The sequence below is a fragment of the Desarmillaria tabescens genome (assembly GCF_030435595.1).
Source record: "Desarmillaria tabescens strain CCBAS 213 chromosome Unknown EV420scaffold_14, whole genome shotgun sequence".
NCBI classification, from domain to species: Eukaryota; Fungi; Basidiomycota; class Agaricomycetes; order Agaricales; family Physalacriaceae; genus Desarmillaria; species Desarmillaria tabescens.
Genome location: NW_026848313.1, coordinates 67,022 through 81,797, shown reverse-complemented (window position 1 = coordinate 81,797; position 14,776 = coordinate 67,022). Strand labels below are relative to the sequence as shown.

Sequence of the window (14,776 nt, the reverse complement as noted above, 5' to 3'; positions counted from 1 at the left end):
TCTTTTTTTCCACCACGTCCATGTATCGAGGCAATTCAAGAGGCGGTTCTTCGCGAGGCGGTGGTGAGCTACCTTTCTCTCGCCTTTATCATGACCTTACAGTGCAATTTTCAGCCCGGGGAGGTCGTGGGGGCGGCAGGGGCGGATTCCAACAGAGGGACATGGGGCCTCCAGATACCGTCCTAGGTGATTACTCTTGCCTGTATCTTTTCGTTTCTAATACTCTTCAGAAATGGGGACCTTTGTGCATGCCGTTGAAGATGAAATGCTCTGTTCTTCTCTTTTGCCCGACAAAGTGCCATACTTCAATGCTCCAATTTACCTGCAAAATAAATCAGTCATCGGAAAAGTTGACGAAATTCTTGGCCCAATAAACGAAGTCTACTTTTCCATCAAAATGGGCGAGGGCATGGTTGCCAGCAGTTTTCAAAAGGGAGACAAGGTGTATATTGGCGGCGACAAACTTTTGCCTATAGAGCGCTTTCTGCCCAAACCAAAAGTCGCAGGAGGTGCGCTGTCTTGTATCATCTATTCTAAGGCTACTCAACAGGAAAATGGGCTGTATTAGGTGTTACAAGTAAGCTGATATTATTTGTAGAAGTTGTCCAGTGGCTAATATCTCGCTAGAACGCGGTCGTGGTGGCCGAGGTGCAGGTGCCCCTCGAGGACGTGGAGCAGGCGGTGGTCGTGGTGGATTCCAATCACGAGGAGGCAGCCGTGGTCGGGGTGGCACGAGAGGTAGCTTTGGGGGAGGCGGTCGCGGTGGTCCACGGGGCGCCAGTCGGGGCGGCGCCGGCGCCGGTGGATGGGGCGCCCGTGGCAGTGGTGGCGGTGGACGTGGATTCCGTGGATCATAGTGTCCTACTAGCTGTATGGTTGAATATACCAGATTGCAGCAATCATGGCTTGAGCGTCTTTATCTCTGCCGATGCATTCTCGTATTTTAGTGACCGTTCAGTCTGGCTCGGTATAGCCTACACAGCGCAATCAGACAAAGAAGAAGAAACCAAAAGATAACTTACCTGCTCGAGGGCATTGGTTTCAGCAATAGCTTTGTGAAGCTCGTCCTGTATCTTCGGATAGCGCCTGGCAAGAACTGAGGCAGCATTGAGCGCGGTAGGCAGCACAGGACGCAGTTACTCACATTCATCACCAGGCAAGGGCTCAGTATCTTCCTCAAGCGAAATGTCTAGGTCGTCGTCGGCAGCGTCGGCGTCGCGCTCTTGACGAATGAGCTTTTCAAACGTCGCTTCGATCTCCGTGGGCACTGTGCGACGCGTCTCTGCAACGACCTTGTGCCAACCAAGGCGAGTATCAGCGAGGGCCCATATCCGCCTGTCGAGGGCCTCGTCAAATGGCTCCATGTCTACAGTCTGAGTTAAAGTCCTGACGACCAACGACAATCAGTTCACGTACCAGGGTCACTCTCGGTAAGGGACTGGTTGCGCCCATTGATGCGAAGGTTTGATTGCGCCATTGCGAAAGTTCTGTCCAAGTACTGGCAGATGCTGAACGTACAAGAGCGATGCCAAGAGAAGGAGAACCAACCTGTTGGGCGTGAGCCACCATAGCTTCCCTTTCGCTCTCTAAGCCCTGGGTCCGTATCTGCTCCTCAACAAAAGAGAGAAACAGCCTTGAATAATCGGCCTTGATGCGCTGGAAGTCACCCTGGGTGTCGACGTTGACGCGAAGCATATCGTCTCGTGAAGATTCCATGATGGTAAGAAATAAGTATTATACAACCCTAACCCTAATATACAACAGTATTGTAGCTATGTCTTCACCTTTTTCACCATCTTAATTCCTAAGGTATTCTTTTTAGCCTTCTTCACTGACGACATTTTGGTGGATATTAGTGCTCGGGTAGAGTCAGGCAACAGGCTGTGTACGTCTGGCTCAACATCGTCTGCTTTCCGTTTCACGGTTATCACGTCTTCCGGAGTAGAGTCCGTCGAAGAGCCTGGCATCGAAACCTTGGAGAAGACGGCCCTCACCAATTTCTCATCTTCTTCCTCCAGCTTTTTACGCTCAAGATCCTCCGCCGACTCTATTTCCTCCAACCCTATACGGTCCAGCAAGTCAACAGTATTTCCCACTCGTTCATTTCTCGCATTCCGGGCACGGATGTCTTGTAGAGCATCCAAAATGTCCATTTCCCGTTTGGAATCCGTGGTCCGGTTTTCTAGCGCCTTCATAGGGTTGTTCTCCTCTTCCTCAAGCTTCGCTAGCCTGTCCTCCTCCTGAACTGCTTGTTCGTCTCTCCATGGTTCGAAATTCCGAGAAGCACCATGTTCGGCAGCATAGTCTGTATTCTTGGGGTCTGTCTTGAACGTGATCTCCGCTGAACAGAGTGTACTAAACGTATCGTGACCCGTGAGCATAAAAACCTCATGGATATTAAGATGAGACACAAACCATTTGATGTAGAACCGAAATATCTTGATTCCATAGTAATCCTCACCGTCTACTGTTTCTTTGCGGGCATTGAACTTTTTGCCCTTGTAGATGTATTCTCCGCAGGTATTACAGCGCCTGTGGAAGAATATTAGATACGTCAGCATAAGAATGTGAGAGCGCACAGACATGGAAAAGGGAGCCATTAATCGAACTACCTGCTGTGAATTCTTGGGCCCTTTTCGACGCGGAATGAGATCCGGGTCAAAGTCCGGGGGGAAGTATTTGTTGAGGACTAGAAGCAAATAAGAAAAAGTCCGTAGAACAGTAGCGAGATAAATACCTTTGCGTTCAGACATTGCTTAGTGGTGGTGGTGGTGGTGGTGGTTGGAGGCCAAGGTTGCTTATTAAATGATCGACGTCCCAGCCAAACAACGCCTCGAATTTCCAATTTCTTCCTCTTTCCCGTATGTCACTGAAATTCTGGAAGCCCGGTACTGCTGAGCCAGGGAGTGCTCTCGACAGGGCAACAGAGGCAGAGGGAAACGTCGTCGGCTCGTCGTCGCAGTACTCTTCTCTCTCGGTCCAGAGCCAACGGGAACGTCTGCCCATCTTCAAGCACCGTCTGTTCAGTCCATCCTCCCGTTGCCATGTTCTTATGTGATTTGTAGGCGAAAAGCTGCTTTACTGCGTAGAAAAATATGGTGTGACCATTGTAGTTGGCCAAACGGGATGCGGCAAGACCACTCGTTGGTGATCGTTATCCACGTCCCCCGGATCTCTTTCTGACGCGTTGTAGAACTACCGCAATATCTCTTAGAAGCTGGATGGGCCGCCCGAGGAAACGTCATTGCTTGTACTCAGCCACGTCGTGTTGCTGCTACTTCAGTTGCTGGTCGTGTCGCAACTGAAGTAGGGACAGTTCTTGGAGACGAGGTACGTCTCCTTGTCATGGCTTTTCGTGGAAATCCTAAGTGCGTCCAGGTTGGATATACAATACGGTTCGAGGACGTTAGCGACAAGGAGAGAACTCGAATTTTGTACATGACCGACGGAATGTTGTTCCGCGAGACTCTAGTCGACCCTCTGCTTACTCGCTACAGTGTCATCATGGTATACAATCTATCTTAAACTGTCTACAATCACTTACGGCATGTGGCCACACATAGATCGATGAAGCCCATGAGCGCAGCACGTATACCGACCTTTTGCTTGGTATTCTCAAAAAGTATGCGACGAGATTAATGAATCTTGCCTGTGACTTACAAAATCTTAGAATACGTCGCAAACGTCCCAGTCTACGAATAATCGTATCCTCTGCTACACTAGATGCATCGTATTTTCTGGACTACTTCACCGCCGCCACTTCCCCCGACGAAGCCACTATCGTTAGTCTAGAGGGGCGCATGTTTCCCGTCGATGTCGCGTACTCTGAGCAACCCGTTCCCGATTACGTGCGTTTTTCTGCAGAAACAGCCTTCAATATCAATTTGCAGGTAAGTAACTACTTCATCAATATCTCAGTTTATAACCGTCTGTTCCATAGTCACAATCAGGAGATATACTGATCTTCCTTACCGGTCGCGAAGAGATAGACACCTGTTTAGACTTTCTTTCAGAACTCCTCGTAACGTTTGTATTGCACTCTTGAAGCAGCCATTTGCGCTCATAAACCATTACAGTCTCCCTCGAAGCGCCTTACGGCTTGTTCCCCTTCCGTTGCATGCTGGGTTGACGACTGTCGAGCAACTACGCGTGTTCGAACCTGCTGACCGAGGCACTAGGAAGGTCATTGTCTCTACTAATATAGCCGAAGTAAGCAATAATCGCTTTCCTCACGTTCGGGAGGAAAGCTAGCTCATGTGTAGGCTAGTGTCACTATCGAAGGCATCAAGTTTGTGATAGACTGTGGTTACGTCAAAGTATCCATCTTTTTCCTTGTTCTGGGAGATAACTGATCACCGGGGCTATTGTATTCTTAGATTCGAACGTACAATCCAACTACAGCTTTATCATCGCTAGCGACTGTACCGACTTCAGTCGCTTCAGCCACACAAAGGGCTGGACGAGCCGGGCGTACCTCCTCCGGCATTTGTTACAGGTTATATCCAAAGTCTGCTTTCGACACTCTTCCTAAATCCATGCCTCCTGAAATCACCCGGACGGATATGACAACACCTATCTTGCAACTGAAGTCGCTGGGAATCGATGATCTAATGAAATTTGAGTGGGTTTCTGCTCCTCCGGCAGAGTCTGTATTGAGGGCACTCGAGGGTCTCGTTGCGGCAGGTATGATAGGCGAAGATGGTCATTTGACGCTTATGGGAGAGAAAGTGGCAGAATGTCCTGTTGAAGTTGGTATTGCGCGCATGGTAATAGTCTTTTGTTATTCGTTGACGTGTACTGATGCTGGCGCAGCTCTTCACTTCGAAAGAATATAGTTGCGGCGAAGAGATGCTCACTATTGCCGCGATGACCGCTGTCCAGGTTGGACTTCTTTTCGTGCGTATTGGATAGATATTAATAAGTCTCCAGGATGTATTCATCATTCCCGATGGTGCCCCTGGAGCTCTAGCCGAATTGGAACGCCGTAAATTTACTGCAGAAGAAGGGGTACGTCTCTTTTCACTCTGGGCCAGCAAGAAGAGATTTATCTACATGCTCTAGGACCACCTGACACTGTTGAACGGTGAGCTAGATCCGTCCTTTACCTTCAACAACGGATGCTTATGTCCTTATTTGCAGCCTACAATGCATTCGTACGTTATGGTAAATCGTCAGGGTGGTGCAAATCGCACGCTTTGTCGTTCAGAGTCATGTCACGAGCTGTTTCTATTCGAGCGCAACTGAAGAAATACATGCAACGTTTCAATCTTCCATTGACTAGTTGTGAAGGTGATGCGAAGCGTTTACGAAGATGTCTTGTCAGTGGGTACTGGCGAAATGGCGCCCGATGGATGGCTGACGGCACCTACCGTTCTGTACGGGGAAACTCAATTCTTCACGTTCACCCCACATCTGTTCTATTTACGAGGAAGCCTCGAACTGGATGGGTGGTCTTCCATGAGATGGAAGAAACCAAGAAAACTCAGTGCGTCCCGTCATGATCAATGCGTTTGCTCTGCTAATCATCCACAGAATTCGGATTATAACCGAGATCGAACCGGACTGGTAACGTCCCGCGCATTTTGATTATGCATTGACTAACGATGAAATTGAAGGTTGACAGAGCACGGTCTAGAGTATCGGGATAAACGGGGATGATGATAATTCTTACCTTGGTCGAGTTCCGCGAAAACTATCTGTACCTCTAGCATTTCTTGTTGTTTATTTGGATTTATTCAAGTAGAGATTGGTTGCATGAATTTAGAAAGTATTCAAAAGGACTGCAAGGAGCGAACGACTGCTAGACTCGTGACATACGTGACGGTCCGTCCCGTTTACCTATACCGCGATGGGTGCGTCTCAGTCCCGGTCAGACGACAAGGTCTTCGTCAACGAAACTCCAATACAAGTACGGAACACCACCTTTTTCTTGCAATATAGCCTGTTTACCTTTCCATTGCCAGTTTTCGCAGGACGTCGTCGACCAGCTCTCTGCTGACCTCTCTGCTCGGGACGTTACCCCAGAGCGACAGTCGACACTGGACGCACATATTCGGGCTCGGATACAAAGCGAAATTGAACATCTACGAAAGGAAGAGCAAGAAGTGCGCGAGCGCATCGAGCAGGCCCTTGAGAAGGAAAACTTGGATAGGGAACGAAGTTTAGCTGGCGAGACAGTGACAGGCGATGAAGCCGGCAGCGTCAAGGACAGCGTGTCTCTCCTGAACGACTTGGAAGATATTCGCCAGAAGGTTGACCGCTTCCACTCCCGGAAAGACCTCCAGGAAGTTCCCGGGGTCAAATCGTACCAGGAAGCCGTGTTGGCGTGCTACAGGCTCGTCGTTTCCGCAGTTATTCCACTGAACTTGTAACTAAAACTCTAGCAGAGAGAAGGCCGGGAGGAGTCTCGATTGTTGGCGAGAAGTAGGACTGTTCAAGGAGACCGTAGCGCAACTAGAACAGGTGCGTTCAATAACCCCTCCACCAAGTAATTGTTTTCATTTTTTGTCGTATAGAAATATGTTAAATCGTTACAATAATCTGTCAAAAGTCATGAATACATCGTCCTTCGTATCGTTATTTTGGTCCATATCTGTCTTCGTCATAGCGCAACACCAACCACCGCTGAGGGATCGTCAGGTTGTGAATATGCTGAGCCACTTGTTGCCTGCGACGTTCGAGAAGTCCTGCTGGATAGTGCAGCATCCACAATGGTCCGACCTCGGCTGCTCCTCAAAAAGTGTGGCCACGACAGGCGCTGGGTGTCTCTTGTGCCTGCACCGATATCCTCAAGCTTTGACGCACAATCTCCCACCTCGCCACCAGGTGACGGGTTTTCATTTGCATCTATTGAGCTAGTCGCAGACGGTTTGCGATTTAGCTGCAGTAGCGAAGGAAATTTTGGCAGCGAAGCCGTTTTCATTCGTAAAGGCGGAGCTCTGGACCTTGACTGGTCCACATCGGGGGAAGACACGACAGGTCGAAGAATCTTTGGAAGAGATGGCTTGATTTCCGGCGGATCTGCAGGCGTCTTCGCAGTATCTTTTGTTCTGCCGCCGCCTTTGACGTTGTCTGCAAACTGTACCTTGCTGGAATCTGGGACCCAGAAAACAGGTGCGAGATGAGGTATTCGAGGACGGGAGAGTTTGGAAGCATTCATCATGGTGTTCTTGTGCGTTATCCGCAGATTATTCTGGTTCATTTTTGTTTCATGTGAGTGAAGATGGTTGATATCGTTGAGTAATTGCCTTACGAGCTCCTTCTGCTGCTTTAATTCATGACGTTTGATCTTTTTCCCCCACATTATCCACACGAATACTAAAAAGACTTTTGCGGCAGTTTAGGCATTGTTGATAAAGGGTGAGTAAAACGGGTAAGCTCACACGCCAGGAAAGCACCTCCGGCGGTACCACCCGCGATCGCACCGACAGGGATTTCATTGGCGTTGTGCTGAACCGCAGAGGCAGATGATGTTGGCTCGTCCTGGAATACTGTCGTCGTGACGATGACTTCCGGTTGTGCTGGCGCCATGGTCGAACCAAGCAGGAATCCGTCTCCTAAATTTTATAAAAGCCCCTCAGGTGTCCTCGTGTTTCGGCGCGTGTACAAGGGAAGAACCCGAAGAACTGATTTTGCTTTGTACTAAAAGTTGGATTTATCAGCCTCGTGGGGATCTGGAGATTGCTACCATGAGGGGGAACTTGTATCTCTCTCATACGATTAGCTTTCTATGTAGTGCGATGGGGAGGATTGTTGGATTGCCCTGTTCCCTTCTCGTCTGCCGACGGCACCTAGCGTCTGGACCCAATAGCGTTCCTTGGTTGCCTTTGAATGACAGATGAACGAACCCCTGTTGATGAGCTTATCGTTGGGGATTGGCCGACAGACGAGTCGGGAGCAGTCTCAATATCAAGTACAGTAGAAGCTGGAATTCTCCTTGTCATGGGAATAGTTGGCCGTCTTTTCTCCCAAGAAGATCAGCCGGCTGCAACGGAAACGGAGCCTACCAGCGTTTGGCGCTTGTGTCCGGTTGAAAGGTTCGACATTTGAACCGAGCCCCTTCGAATTCTCCGGGATTTTGCTGGTTTCAAGTTGCCGGAGGCATTCGGCGAATAAAGTACCTGTGACGACATCTCTGTGCAGTTTTTTCATTTTGTTTTTTTTGATACGGTCTAGTGCAAGTTGCAAAGGTACTAAGAGTCGAAATGAAGTCTACAGTGGCTCCATTTGGGGAGCATTCGCGGAGGCAAAGGCCGAAGAAAGAATGCCTGTCTATCGCCCTTCTGGCACCAGAGGGCTGGAACTGTGCCAGAATAGGCTGAACGGAGGCGCACATTGGATTAGCTTCGGCTTCGGAGTCAAAGAAAAGTAGAGGCAATTGCCGTTGTTTTTCCAGGCAAATTAGGACAGAAAACAAAGTTCGAGCGCCGGAGATATCGATACGAGCTGACCGGCGACTTTGTCAAAATATATTGCCGGAATCTGAATTATTTTATTGTCAAAAATTAAGCAGAATCAGGTTGGTCAAGTTGAGGAATATTCGGGTTTGGTTTCTGTATTTTGTAGTTATTCTGCTCGCTTTTGGTTCTGTGGATTTGTGGTATTTATTTAAAGGAACGGAGACCGCACTGATGAATGCCGCAAGGAATGGAGCAAGGTCCGGGCAAATAAGAGATAAGCGGCGATTCAAGTTGCCGGCCAGCCAGCTGCTAGCTCCTGCTGCTTTTTCTCCCCACCCTTCTCTCTTGCTCTTGACTTCCATCTTCTCTTCATCCCGCTTGCCTCCTGCCGTCTTGCCCGTCCCTTTTATTCGTCCTCATCGTGCTCCTCGTCGACCACAGTCCTTTCCCCGTCGTTGCCAATCGAAACCCCGGTCTACAATACGGTCTCCAACACGGTGACAAAATGGATCTCCAGCCCGACAACTTGTCCGAATCAAAGACTGGGTATGTCCCTGATTCTACCCTTTCCTTCGTTGCCTACAGCTCTCTTCAGCCCCAAGCCTCCTGTAGTGCGTGGTGCCAGGGCCTGTACGACATGTCGTGCCGCAAAGGTGGGCTCTTATTCGGTCTCTTTTTTCTCGCCCACTCATCCCCCGCTGCCCCAAAGATGAAGTGTGTCGGTGCAGAGGACGGTCAAAAACAGTGTCAGCGTTGCAAACGTGCCAACGTAGAGTGAGTCCACCGTCCTTGCCTCGCTTCTTGTCCTCGTTACCAACGCGATGCCGTTAGATGCATTTTTGAAAAGCATAGGCGGGGTCGGAAGCCAGGTTCCAAGTCAGTGCCTTTCTTTTACGATTATTCCATATTTTAAATATTTCCCCTCAGACTTTCAGAGGCCTCGAAAATGCTCCGTCGTCTCGAAAAGGGTCTCATCAACGCGAAGCGAAAGTCCCAGTCTTCAGAGTCCAACATGCTGCCGCCATTCCCTGAATCTGGTCATAATGGTTCTACCGAGTCGTCTTTTAACGGTGTCCTTCGTGGAGATCCGTACACATCTCCTGGCACTCATTTCCCGTCTAACGAGCTCCCTCCACTGAATCTCCCACATTACGCAAACGGTCCGGATTATCCCACGTCAAGCAGCAGCACCCGAACCGTGGACATGGACGACGACGATGATGACCCTGATCGCAACAACGAGGCACTCTTTCCAGCCAAGATGATTCGGAAGGAAAATCAAAGGAATTCCTTTTTCCGCACTATTCTCAATCCGGAGGATGAAAACGTCGCGGGCCAGACTCCTACCCGTGGCGCTTCATTCAGCCCACCTCAGTCGCGCATGACCCCCGTCTCTCCGGGACTCAATGACCCAATCTCAGCTGGCATCATTGATGAAGAGGAAGCCAAAGTCCTCTTCGACGCTCTCTTCATCAGGCTCAATCCTTTCATCAATTTGTTTGACCCTGCCCTGCACTCGGTGACCTATGTTCGGTCAAGATGCCCTTTCCTGTTTAGTACCCTAATCATGGCCGCGTGCCGGTTCTTCAGACCCGAATTATTTAAACAATGCCAAAAGATCGCAAACGATTATGCCGTTCAAGCATTTGCCCAGGCTTGGAAGAGCGTGGAGGTCGTGCAGGCTTTCTGTTGCCTCACCTATTGGCGAGATCCAGATGATAATGTGCATTTCACTTCTTTACACCCGTCCTGATTCTAATTCATGTGTTCAATCAGCGCACTTGGACTTATATCGGATATGTTCGTGATCGGCTTGTCTTTTGTCTGTACCCGTCACTGATTATTACTACGTGGCAGGCTTGCCGAATGGCCATAGAACTGGGGCTCAATCGCTACGTTCCGGTGTCACCGCCCCATGAAACGGAGTTCCAGATGCGTGAACGTAGAAACCGAGAGCGTACATACCTTGTGTTGTTTGTTCACGATCGGAGCCTCAGCACACAGACTGGAAGGAGCTGGATGCTTCCGGAGGACGCATTGGTTCGTCATTCTTCAACATGGCACGAACAAGGCGGCAGCACCATACGGCCCGAAGACGTGATTGTCTCTGCTTTTGTTCAATTGCGCCATATTGCTGTAAGACTAGCCTACTGTTCCCGCGAACGAACTACTGATGTATTTTTTACGCAAGGCTGAGACAACCGACATCTTTCATACTTCCAAGGCCGATAATCCTCATGGCATCCAAAATGATATCAAGTATGAGGTCGTCCTCCGTAACTGTAACAACAAACTCTCGCAATGGATGGACACATGGCAGCGGGAAATGCACCGAGGTAAAACAATTGTTCCTGAGCCCCAGATCTGTCTTGCACTAACCGGGCATCTATCTAGCTGGCGGTGAATCATTCCATTTCTCGTTCTTGAGTCTGTTCAGGCTGTATATCAGGCTGTTCTTGAACAGCTTTGGGATTCAGGATTCCGTTGCTTCCGTAAGTCCTGATCAGTAACAATCAAGTTTCCGAAGCTGATACAGGTTGCTGCTCATCAGGGTGGTCGCTCTAGTCCTAGCGTGCAAGCGCTATCTACATGTTACACCAGTGCCATGGACGCCTTACGTATTCTTTCACAAGATTTTGCTGACATGAGCATGCTTGTACGTTCCATGTAGTTCGCCGTCTGATGCGGTGAAAGACTAAGCATTTTCTTTAGCGCTACGGTCAGGACACAATTACGATCATGTCTGCGTATTCTGCAGTCTTTCTGCTCAAGGTAGATCAGATCTCGGCCCATGGGTGTATGGTACTAACGACCCTGTATAGCTTTTACGAAGCTCCAGCACCTATCCGCAATTGCATGACGGGGCTGCTTCGGAGATTCATGCCATTATATCAAAAACAGCTGATTCGTATCACGAGGCGTCTACTCTTTCTCCCGCGTCAACTCTGGCAGCTTACCATGCCCGGTTCCTGCGAAGTCTATTGACAAATGATCTATTTAATGCTCGAAGGGCCGAGAAGGGAAGATACGAGACACCGATTGATCCTCGGCTTCAAGGTACTGTCCCATATGTCGTTGGGGTTTAACATATGTATACTTATAACTTTAATAGACTCGCCGACTACCATTCAGACCCCCCCTCAGGGATATCCCCCTAGTTCATCACATGAACAAAATTTCCACTTTCCCGCATCTCCCCATCTTCCGGCACATCCAGTGACGCAAGATTCTCATTATGCCTCTTCCGAGGTTATGCGACCAGGCAGCAATGCTAGTGCATCGTCCAATGGGAGCTATCATCCATCCTACATTGGAGGGCAGCATACTGCGGAGCTAGATGCGCAGTACTGGAAGAATATGTTTCTCGATCTAGGGTTCGGCGGAAATGTTGAGCAAGCCGGTCCGCCCTCTCAAGCTCAAGCTTCAGGGCACAGCAATGGCGACTTACGTTCCTCGTACGATGTTCGTCACCAACACCAAGCGTACCATATTACTCAATCCTCTCATCCAAGCTACTGAATTGATTTGACGCTGTGTCGCTTTGTTTCCATCTTGATCTTGTTATATTAAGTGTTGTATAGTACTTTTTTCGTACCGCCTGTCTAACCAACCATCTGTTGAACTGCATATATATGACATTGATTTTTTTGGCAATTCGGTCTCTTGTTCGGCGCTATACAGTGACCAGATTCCGTATTTACCGGAAGACCAAATTAAAGGGCGGTTGATAGCGGTTGATCAGGGTTCGACACCGATTGGGAAAATCACCACTGTTCGGGCAACAGCCACTGCCAACCGTGGGATACCACGAAGACCAAGAAAATCAAAGTCGCGAACGAGATGGGGCCGAGATGCTACGGTAAAGATCTCGGGTTGCGCATGCACATAACTCAGGTTGTGTACATGGATAAGGGCGCCTTTCGAGGGAGACTGTGTCGAGATGGCAAAGTAGTCGGGATAGGTATAGCACCATCTGAGCATTATGAAATCAGGGGAGTGCTCTGGATAGATCAAAGAATAGAAATTACCGGAACTTATCCCCGCCTTCCGGGAAACTATTTCCAGCGGTAAGGGGTTTGCCACCTTGAAGCTTGGAGAGATCCCATATGGAAAATTTGGACCCGTACACGGCTCCCACACTAGAAACGAGATTAAAATACGACATAAACGATGAGGAAAGATCCGGTACATGTTGGCTGAATCTCTTTGCCAGGCTACTGAGCCCGACCATTGCAGGGACCGTCCTAAAGAAGCCTCCGACAGAGCGTGTGGTTCCACAAGCTCAACTAGGCTTGAATTATGCCAGGAATCTTGATCTGGGTCATCTGGATCTGAACGCCAATCCGTAAGGAATAGAGATCCCTTGCAATCTGAAACAAGGAATTCTTTGCTGGTAGATGGATGAGAATTGATGGACGTCAGTGAGTGGGGAAATGCGATAACATATGCCGTCGGCTGTGCCCTTGGGGGAGGGGATGCCGTGCCGCTGTGCGCCACTGGCGAGACCAGCATTGAGGCCGTGTCAACGGAAGGGAGTAGGTTCCACACCATAAGCATTTTGTCATCTGGACATAATGTAAGTGGTAAGAAATACACAGACGAGTCGAAGGGGTTACCTGAGACGGTGGCGATGTAACGAGAGGCATCGCTTCCTCTACCGCCACCAAAACACATGTCGTTCACTTTGCCGTGGTGCCCACTCAGACCTCCGCCAAAGTGGAATATATTTTCTTCGTCCTTGGGTAGCTTTGTGAGTAGATGCAGACCATAGTCAACTCCGGCAGCAGCGAGCCTAGATCATAGTAAGCGACAGTCATTGCCGAGAGGATGTCGAACTACTCAATGACCCAGTTGTCGCTAGACGACGGAGAGACAGTTTTGGGCGACCATGCTATGGCGGTAATCCGAGATCCAATGTGAAAGGCTGCCAGGGACTCGCAGCCGGTTTCTTTCTGCAACGATTGAGCACAATGCCTTGCCTCGATTTTGGAATAGTAACTGACCACAAGGAGAACTTGGACAGAATGCTCGCCTCCAATAGCGACAAGGTCTCCGGCGTCGTCATTCTTGCAGGCAGTGAGGACGTAGATGATAGTTTGATGGTTGTAGTCCATCGTCGTGGTCGTTGTCGAGCGCGACGCGTTGTATGTGCATGTTGGCTTTCAGAGTGTTGAGCAACAGTGGCCAACACGGGTTTGATGCCTTCCACCAAGCCTCCTAATCCCTGGTTATTCGCTGCCGTCTCTGTGTCCTCGTTGTTCACGTTCTACATTATCCTCAAGCAGAGAGAAAAATCCTATCCTCTCTCTCAGCAGCCACGACAAGCAGACCATCCTCTTGTACCACCCTTCAATAGAAAGGATAGCGACAACTGAGCAATGCCTGCTATCATCGATAAGATTGCCGACGCGCTGCATCTCCACAAGGCGCCCAAGGAAACGGTGGTCGCATCGCCTGCTTTTGATTCGAGCAAGGTCATCGTCATTTTCGTTCTTGGCGGTCCCGGCGCAGGCAAGGGTACTCAGTGCGCTCGGCTTGTTGAGAGCTTTGGATTTTGCCATCTTTCGGGTACTTGATTTCCCAGATCTATGCTCTTTGTTCTGACTGTCGTTGCAGCCGGTGATCTCCTTCGTGCGGAACAAGTGAGAGAGGGCTCTCAGTATGGGGAGCTCATTCAAACATGCATTCGCGAGGGAACGATAGTGCCCATGGAGGTCACCATCAAGCTACTTGAAAACGCCATGCTTGAAGCCTTGAAAGGCGGCAAGTCGGGAGATGGCTGGGGTGAGGGTCAGGGTCGTTTCCTTATTGACGGCTTCCCTCGCAAAATGGATCAGGCAATCAAGTTTGAAGAGGATGTGAGGTCCTGAAGTTACTTTTCATTCGTTTGCTGATTTGAATCCAGGTTTGCACTGCCTCCTTGGTCTTGTACTTTTCTACTACTGAGGCAGTCATGCTTGAGAGACTTGTAGAACGAGGCAAGACCAGCGGCCGAGAAGACGACAACGAGGAGAGTATCAAGAAACGGTTCCGTAAGTCCTTTTCGCTTTCCTCGTTATCAATGTTGACCACCATGTAGGTACATACCATGAGACGACCATGCCAGTCATAGAATATTACAAGAAGTTTGACAAGGTTGCAGAGGTGTGTTCTTTTATTCTTTTTGTGTAAGCACTGAACCGACATCCGGTTAGGTTGACAGCTCAGTTTCAATCGATGAAGTCCATAAGAATACGGTAGAGGTCGTCAAGAAGGTTCTATCTGGAGAATATGTTGCTACGGCATCTGCTTAACCCTTTGTCTCGTTTCCCAAAGGATCGCGGACCCTAGACTCCAATCTGGTCAAATAGAATATACGCACATAGCTCATTTCTATC

General features: G+C 49.3%; 11 protein-coding genes across 11 annotated transcripts; 7 read left to right on the top strand and 4 right to left on the bottom strand.

Moving 5' to 3' along the window:
• Positions 1–20: 20 nt before the first annotated feature.
• EV420DRAFT_1620060 (Gar1/Naf1 RNA binding region-domain-containing protein) lies at positions 21–857 on the top strand (the record flags this gene model as incomplete). The annotated part of the gene is made up of 4 exons (XM_060475537.1): positions 21–63; positions 115–186; positions 231–561; positions 599–857. 4 exons carry the CDS (start codon positions 21–23, stop codon positions 855–857), a joined length of 705 nt encoding a protein of 234 aa, XP_060331666.1.
• Positions 734–1,970, bottom strand: EV420DRAFT_268506 (uncharacterized protein). Its single transcript, XM_060481475.1, has 5 exons — positions 1,549–1,970; positions 1,417–1,498; positions 1,145–1,366; positions 1,023–1,096; positions 734–974 (listed from the first exon to the last, which is right to left on the bottom strand). The coding sequence occupies exons 1-5, from the start codon at positions 1,714–1,716 to the stop codon at positions 900–902; spliced, it is 621 nt and encodes a 206-aa protein (XP_060331665.1). The 5' UTR covers positions 1,717–1,970; the 3' UTR covers positions 734–899.
• Positions 1,721–2,788, bottom strand: EV420DRAFT_1536109 (uncharacterized protein). Its single transcript, XM_060472854.1, has 4 exons — positions 2,738–2,788; positions 2,584–2,689; positions 2,416–2,532; positions 1,721–2,355 (listed from the first exon to the last, which is right to left on the bottom strand). The coding sequence occupies exons 1-4, from the start codon at positions 2,751–2,753 to the stop codon at positions 1,773–1,775; spliced, it is 822 nt and encodes a 273-aa protein (XP_060331664.1). The 5' UTR covers positions 2,754–2,788; the 3' UTR covers positions 1,721–1,772.
• Positions 2,789–2,839: 51 nt separating this feature from the next.
• On the top strand, positions 2,840–3,507 carry EV420DRAFT_1536108 (uncharacterized protein). The gene is made up of 3 exons (XM_060472853.1): positions 2,840–3,017; positions 3,066–3,330; positions 3,379–3,507. Exons 1-2 carry the CDS (start codon positions 2,864–2,866, stop codon positions 3,149–3,151), a joined length of 240 nt encoding a protein of 79 aa, XP_060331663.1. The 5' UTR covers positions 2,840–2,863; the 3' UTR covers positions 3,152–3,330; positions 3,379–3,507.
• Positions 3,251–4,765, top strand: EV420DRAFT_268405 (P-loop containing nucleoside triphosphate hydrolase protein). The gene is made up of 9 exons (XM_060481474.1): positions 3,251–3,330; positions 3,379–3,507; positions 3,564–3,622; positions 3,671–3,890; positions 3,941–4,026; positions 4,077–4,209; positions 4,268–4,316; positions 4,377–4,683; positions 4,735–4,765. Exons 2-8 carry the CDS (start codon positions 3,439–3,441, stop codon positions 4,529–4,531), a joined length of 771 nt encoding a protein of 256 aa, XP_060331662.1. The 5' UTR covers positions 3,251–3,330; positions 3,379–3,438; the 3' UTR covers positions 4,532–4,683; positions 4,735–4,765.
• Positions 4,291–5,798, top strand: EV420DRAFT_268361 (uncharacterized protein). The gene is made up of 7 exons (XM_060481473.1): positions 4,291–4,766; positions 4,813–4,881; positions 4,930–5,007; positions 5,062–5,083; positions 5,140–5,485; positions 5,533–5,565; positions 5,616–5,798. The coding sequence occupies exons 1-7, from the start codon at positions 4,536–4,538 to the stop codon at positions 5,656–5,658; spliced, it is 822 nt and encodes a 273-aa protein (XP_060331661.1). The 5' UTR covers positions 4,291–4,535; the 3' UTR covers positions 5,659–5,798.
• EV420DRAFT_268235 (uncharacterized protein) lies at positions 5,795–6,570 on the top strand. The gene is made up of 4 exons (XM_060481471.1): positions 5,795–5,908; positions 5,964–6,334; positions 6,387–6,462; positions 6,516–6,570. The coding sequence occupies exons 1-4, from the start codon at positions 5,849–5,851 to the stop codon at positions 6,537–6,539; spliced, it is 531 nt and encodes a 176-aa protein (XP_060331660.1). The 5' UTR covers positions 5,795–5,848; the 3' UTR covers positions 6,540–6,570.
• EV420DRAFT_268254 (uncharacterized protein) lies at positions 6,390–7,680 on the bottom strand. Its single transcript, XM_060481472.1, has 3 exons — positions 7,383–7,680; positions 7,253–7,326; positions 6,390–7,192 (listed from the first exon to the last, which is right to left on the bottom strand). Exons 1-3 carry the CDS (start codon positions 7,528–7,530, stop codon positions 6,602–6,604), a joined length of 813 nt encoding a protein of 270 aa, XP_060331659.1. The 5' UTR covers positions 7,531–7,680; the 3' UTR covers positions 6,390–6,601.
• Positions 7,681–8,710: 1,030 nt separating this feature from the next.
• On the top strand, positions 8,711–12,028 carry EV420DRAFT_267983 (fungal-specific transcription factor domain-containing protein). The gene is made up of 13 exons (XM_060481468.1): positions 8,711–8,945; positions 8,995–9,052; positions 9,109–9,173; positions 9,231–9,275; positions 9,327–10,122; positions 10,176–10,199; positions 10,257–10,535; positions 10,591–10,735; positions 10,794–10,891; positions 10,951–11,055; positions 11,112–11,171; positions 11,222–11,456; positions 11,512–12,028. The coding sequence occupies exons 1-13, from the start codon at positions 8,905–8,907 to the stop codon at positions 11,916–11,918; spliced, it is 2,358 nt and encodes a 785-aa protein (XP_060331658.1). The 5' UTR covers positions 8,711–8,904; the 3' UTR covers positions 11,919–12,028.
• On the bottom strand, positions 12,028–13,548 carry EV420DRAFT_268163 (uncharacterized protein). The gene is made up of 5 exons (XM_060481470.1): positions 13,403–13,548; positions 13,239–13,351; positions 12,589–13,191; positions 12,428–12,538; positions 12,028–12,372 (listed from the first exon to the last, which is right to left on the bottom strand). Exons 1-5 carry the CDS (start codon positions 13,511–13,513, stop codon positions 12,138–12,140), a joined length of 1,173 nt encoding a protein of 390 aa, XP_060331657.1. The 5' UTR covers positions 13,514–13,548; the 3' UTR covers positions 12,028–12,137.
• Positions 13,549–13,645: 97 nt separating this feature from the next.
• On the top strand, positions 13,646–14,709 carry EV420DRAFT_267986 (UMP-CMP kinase). The gene is made up of 5 exons (XM_060481469.1): positions 13,646–13,967; positions 14,016–14,257; positions 14,305–14,431; positions 14,479–14,543; positions 14,594–14,709. The coding sequence occupies exons 1-5, from the start codon at positions 13,778–13,780 to the stop codon at positions 14,690–14,692; spliced, it is 723 nt and encodes a 240-aa protein (XP_060331656.1). The 5' UTR covers positions 13,646–13,777; the 3' UTR covers positions 14,693–14,709.
• The last annotated feature ends 67 nt before the right edge of the window (positions 14,710–14,776 follow it).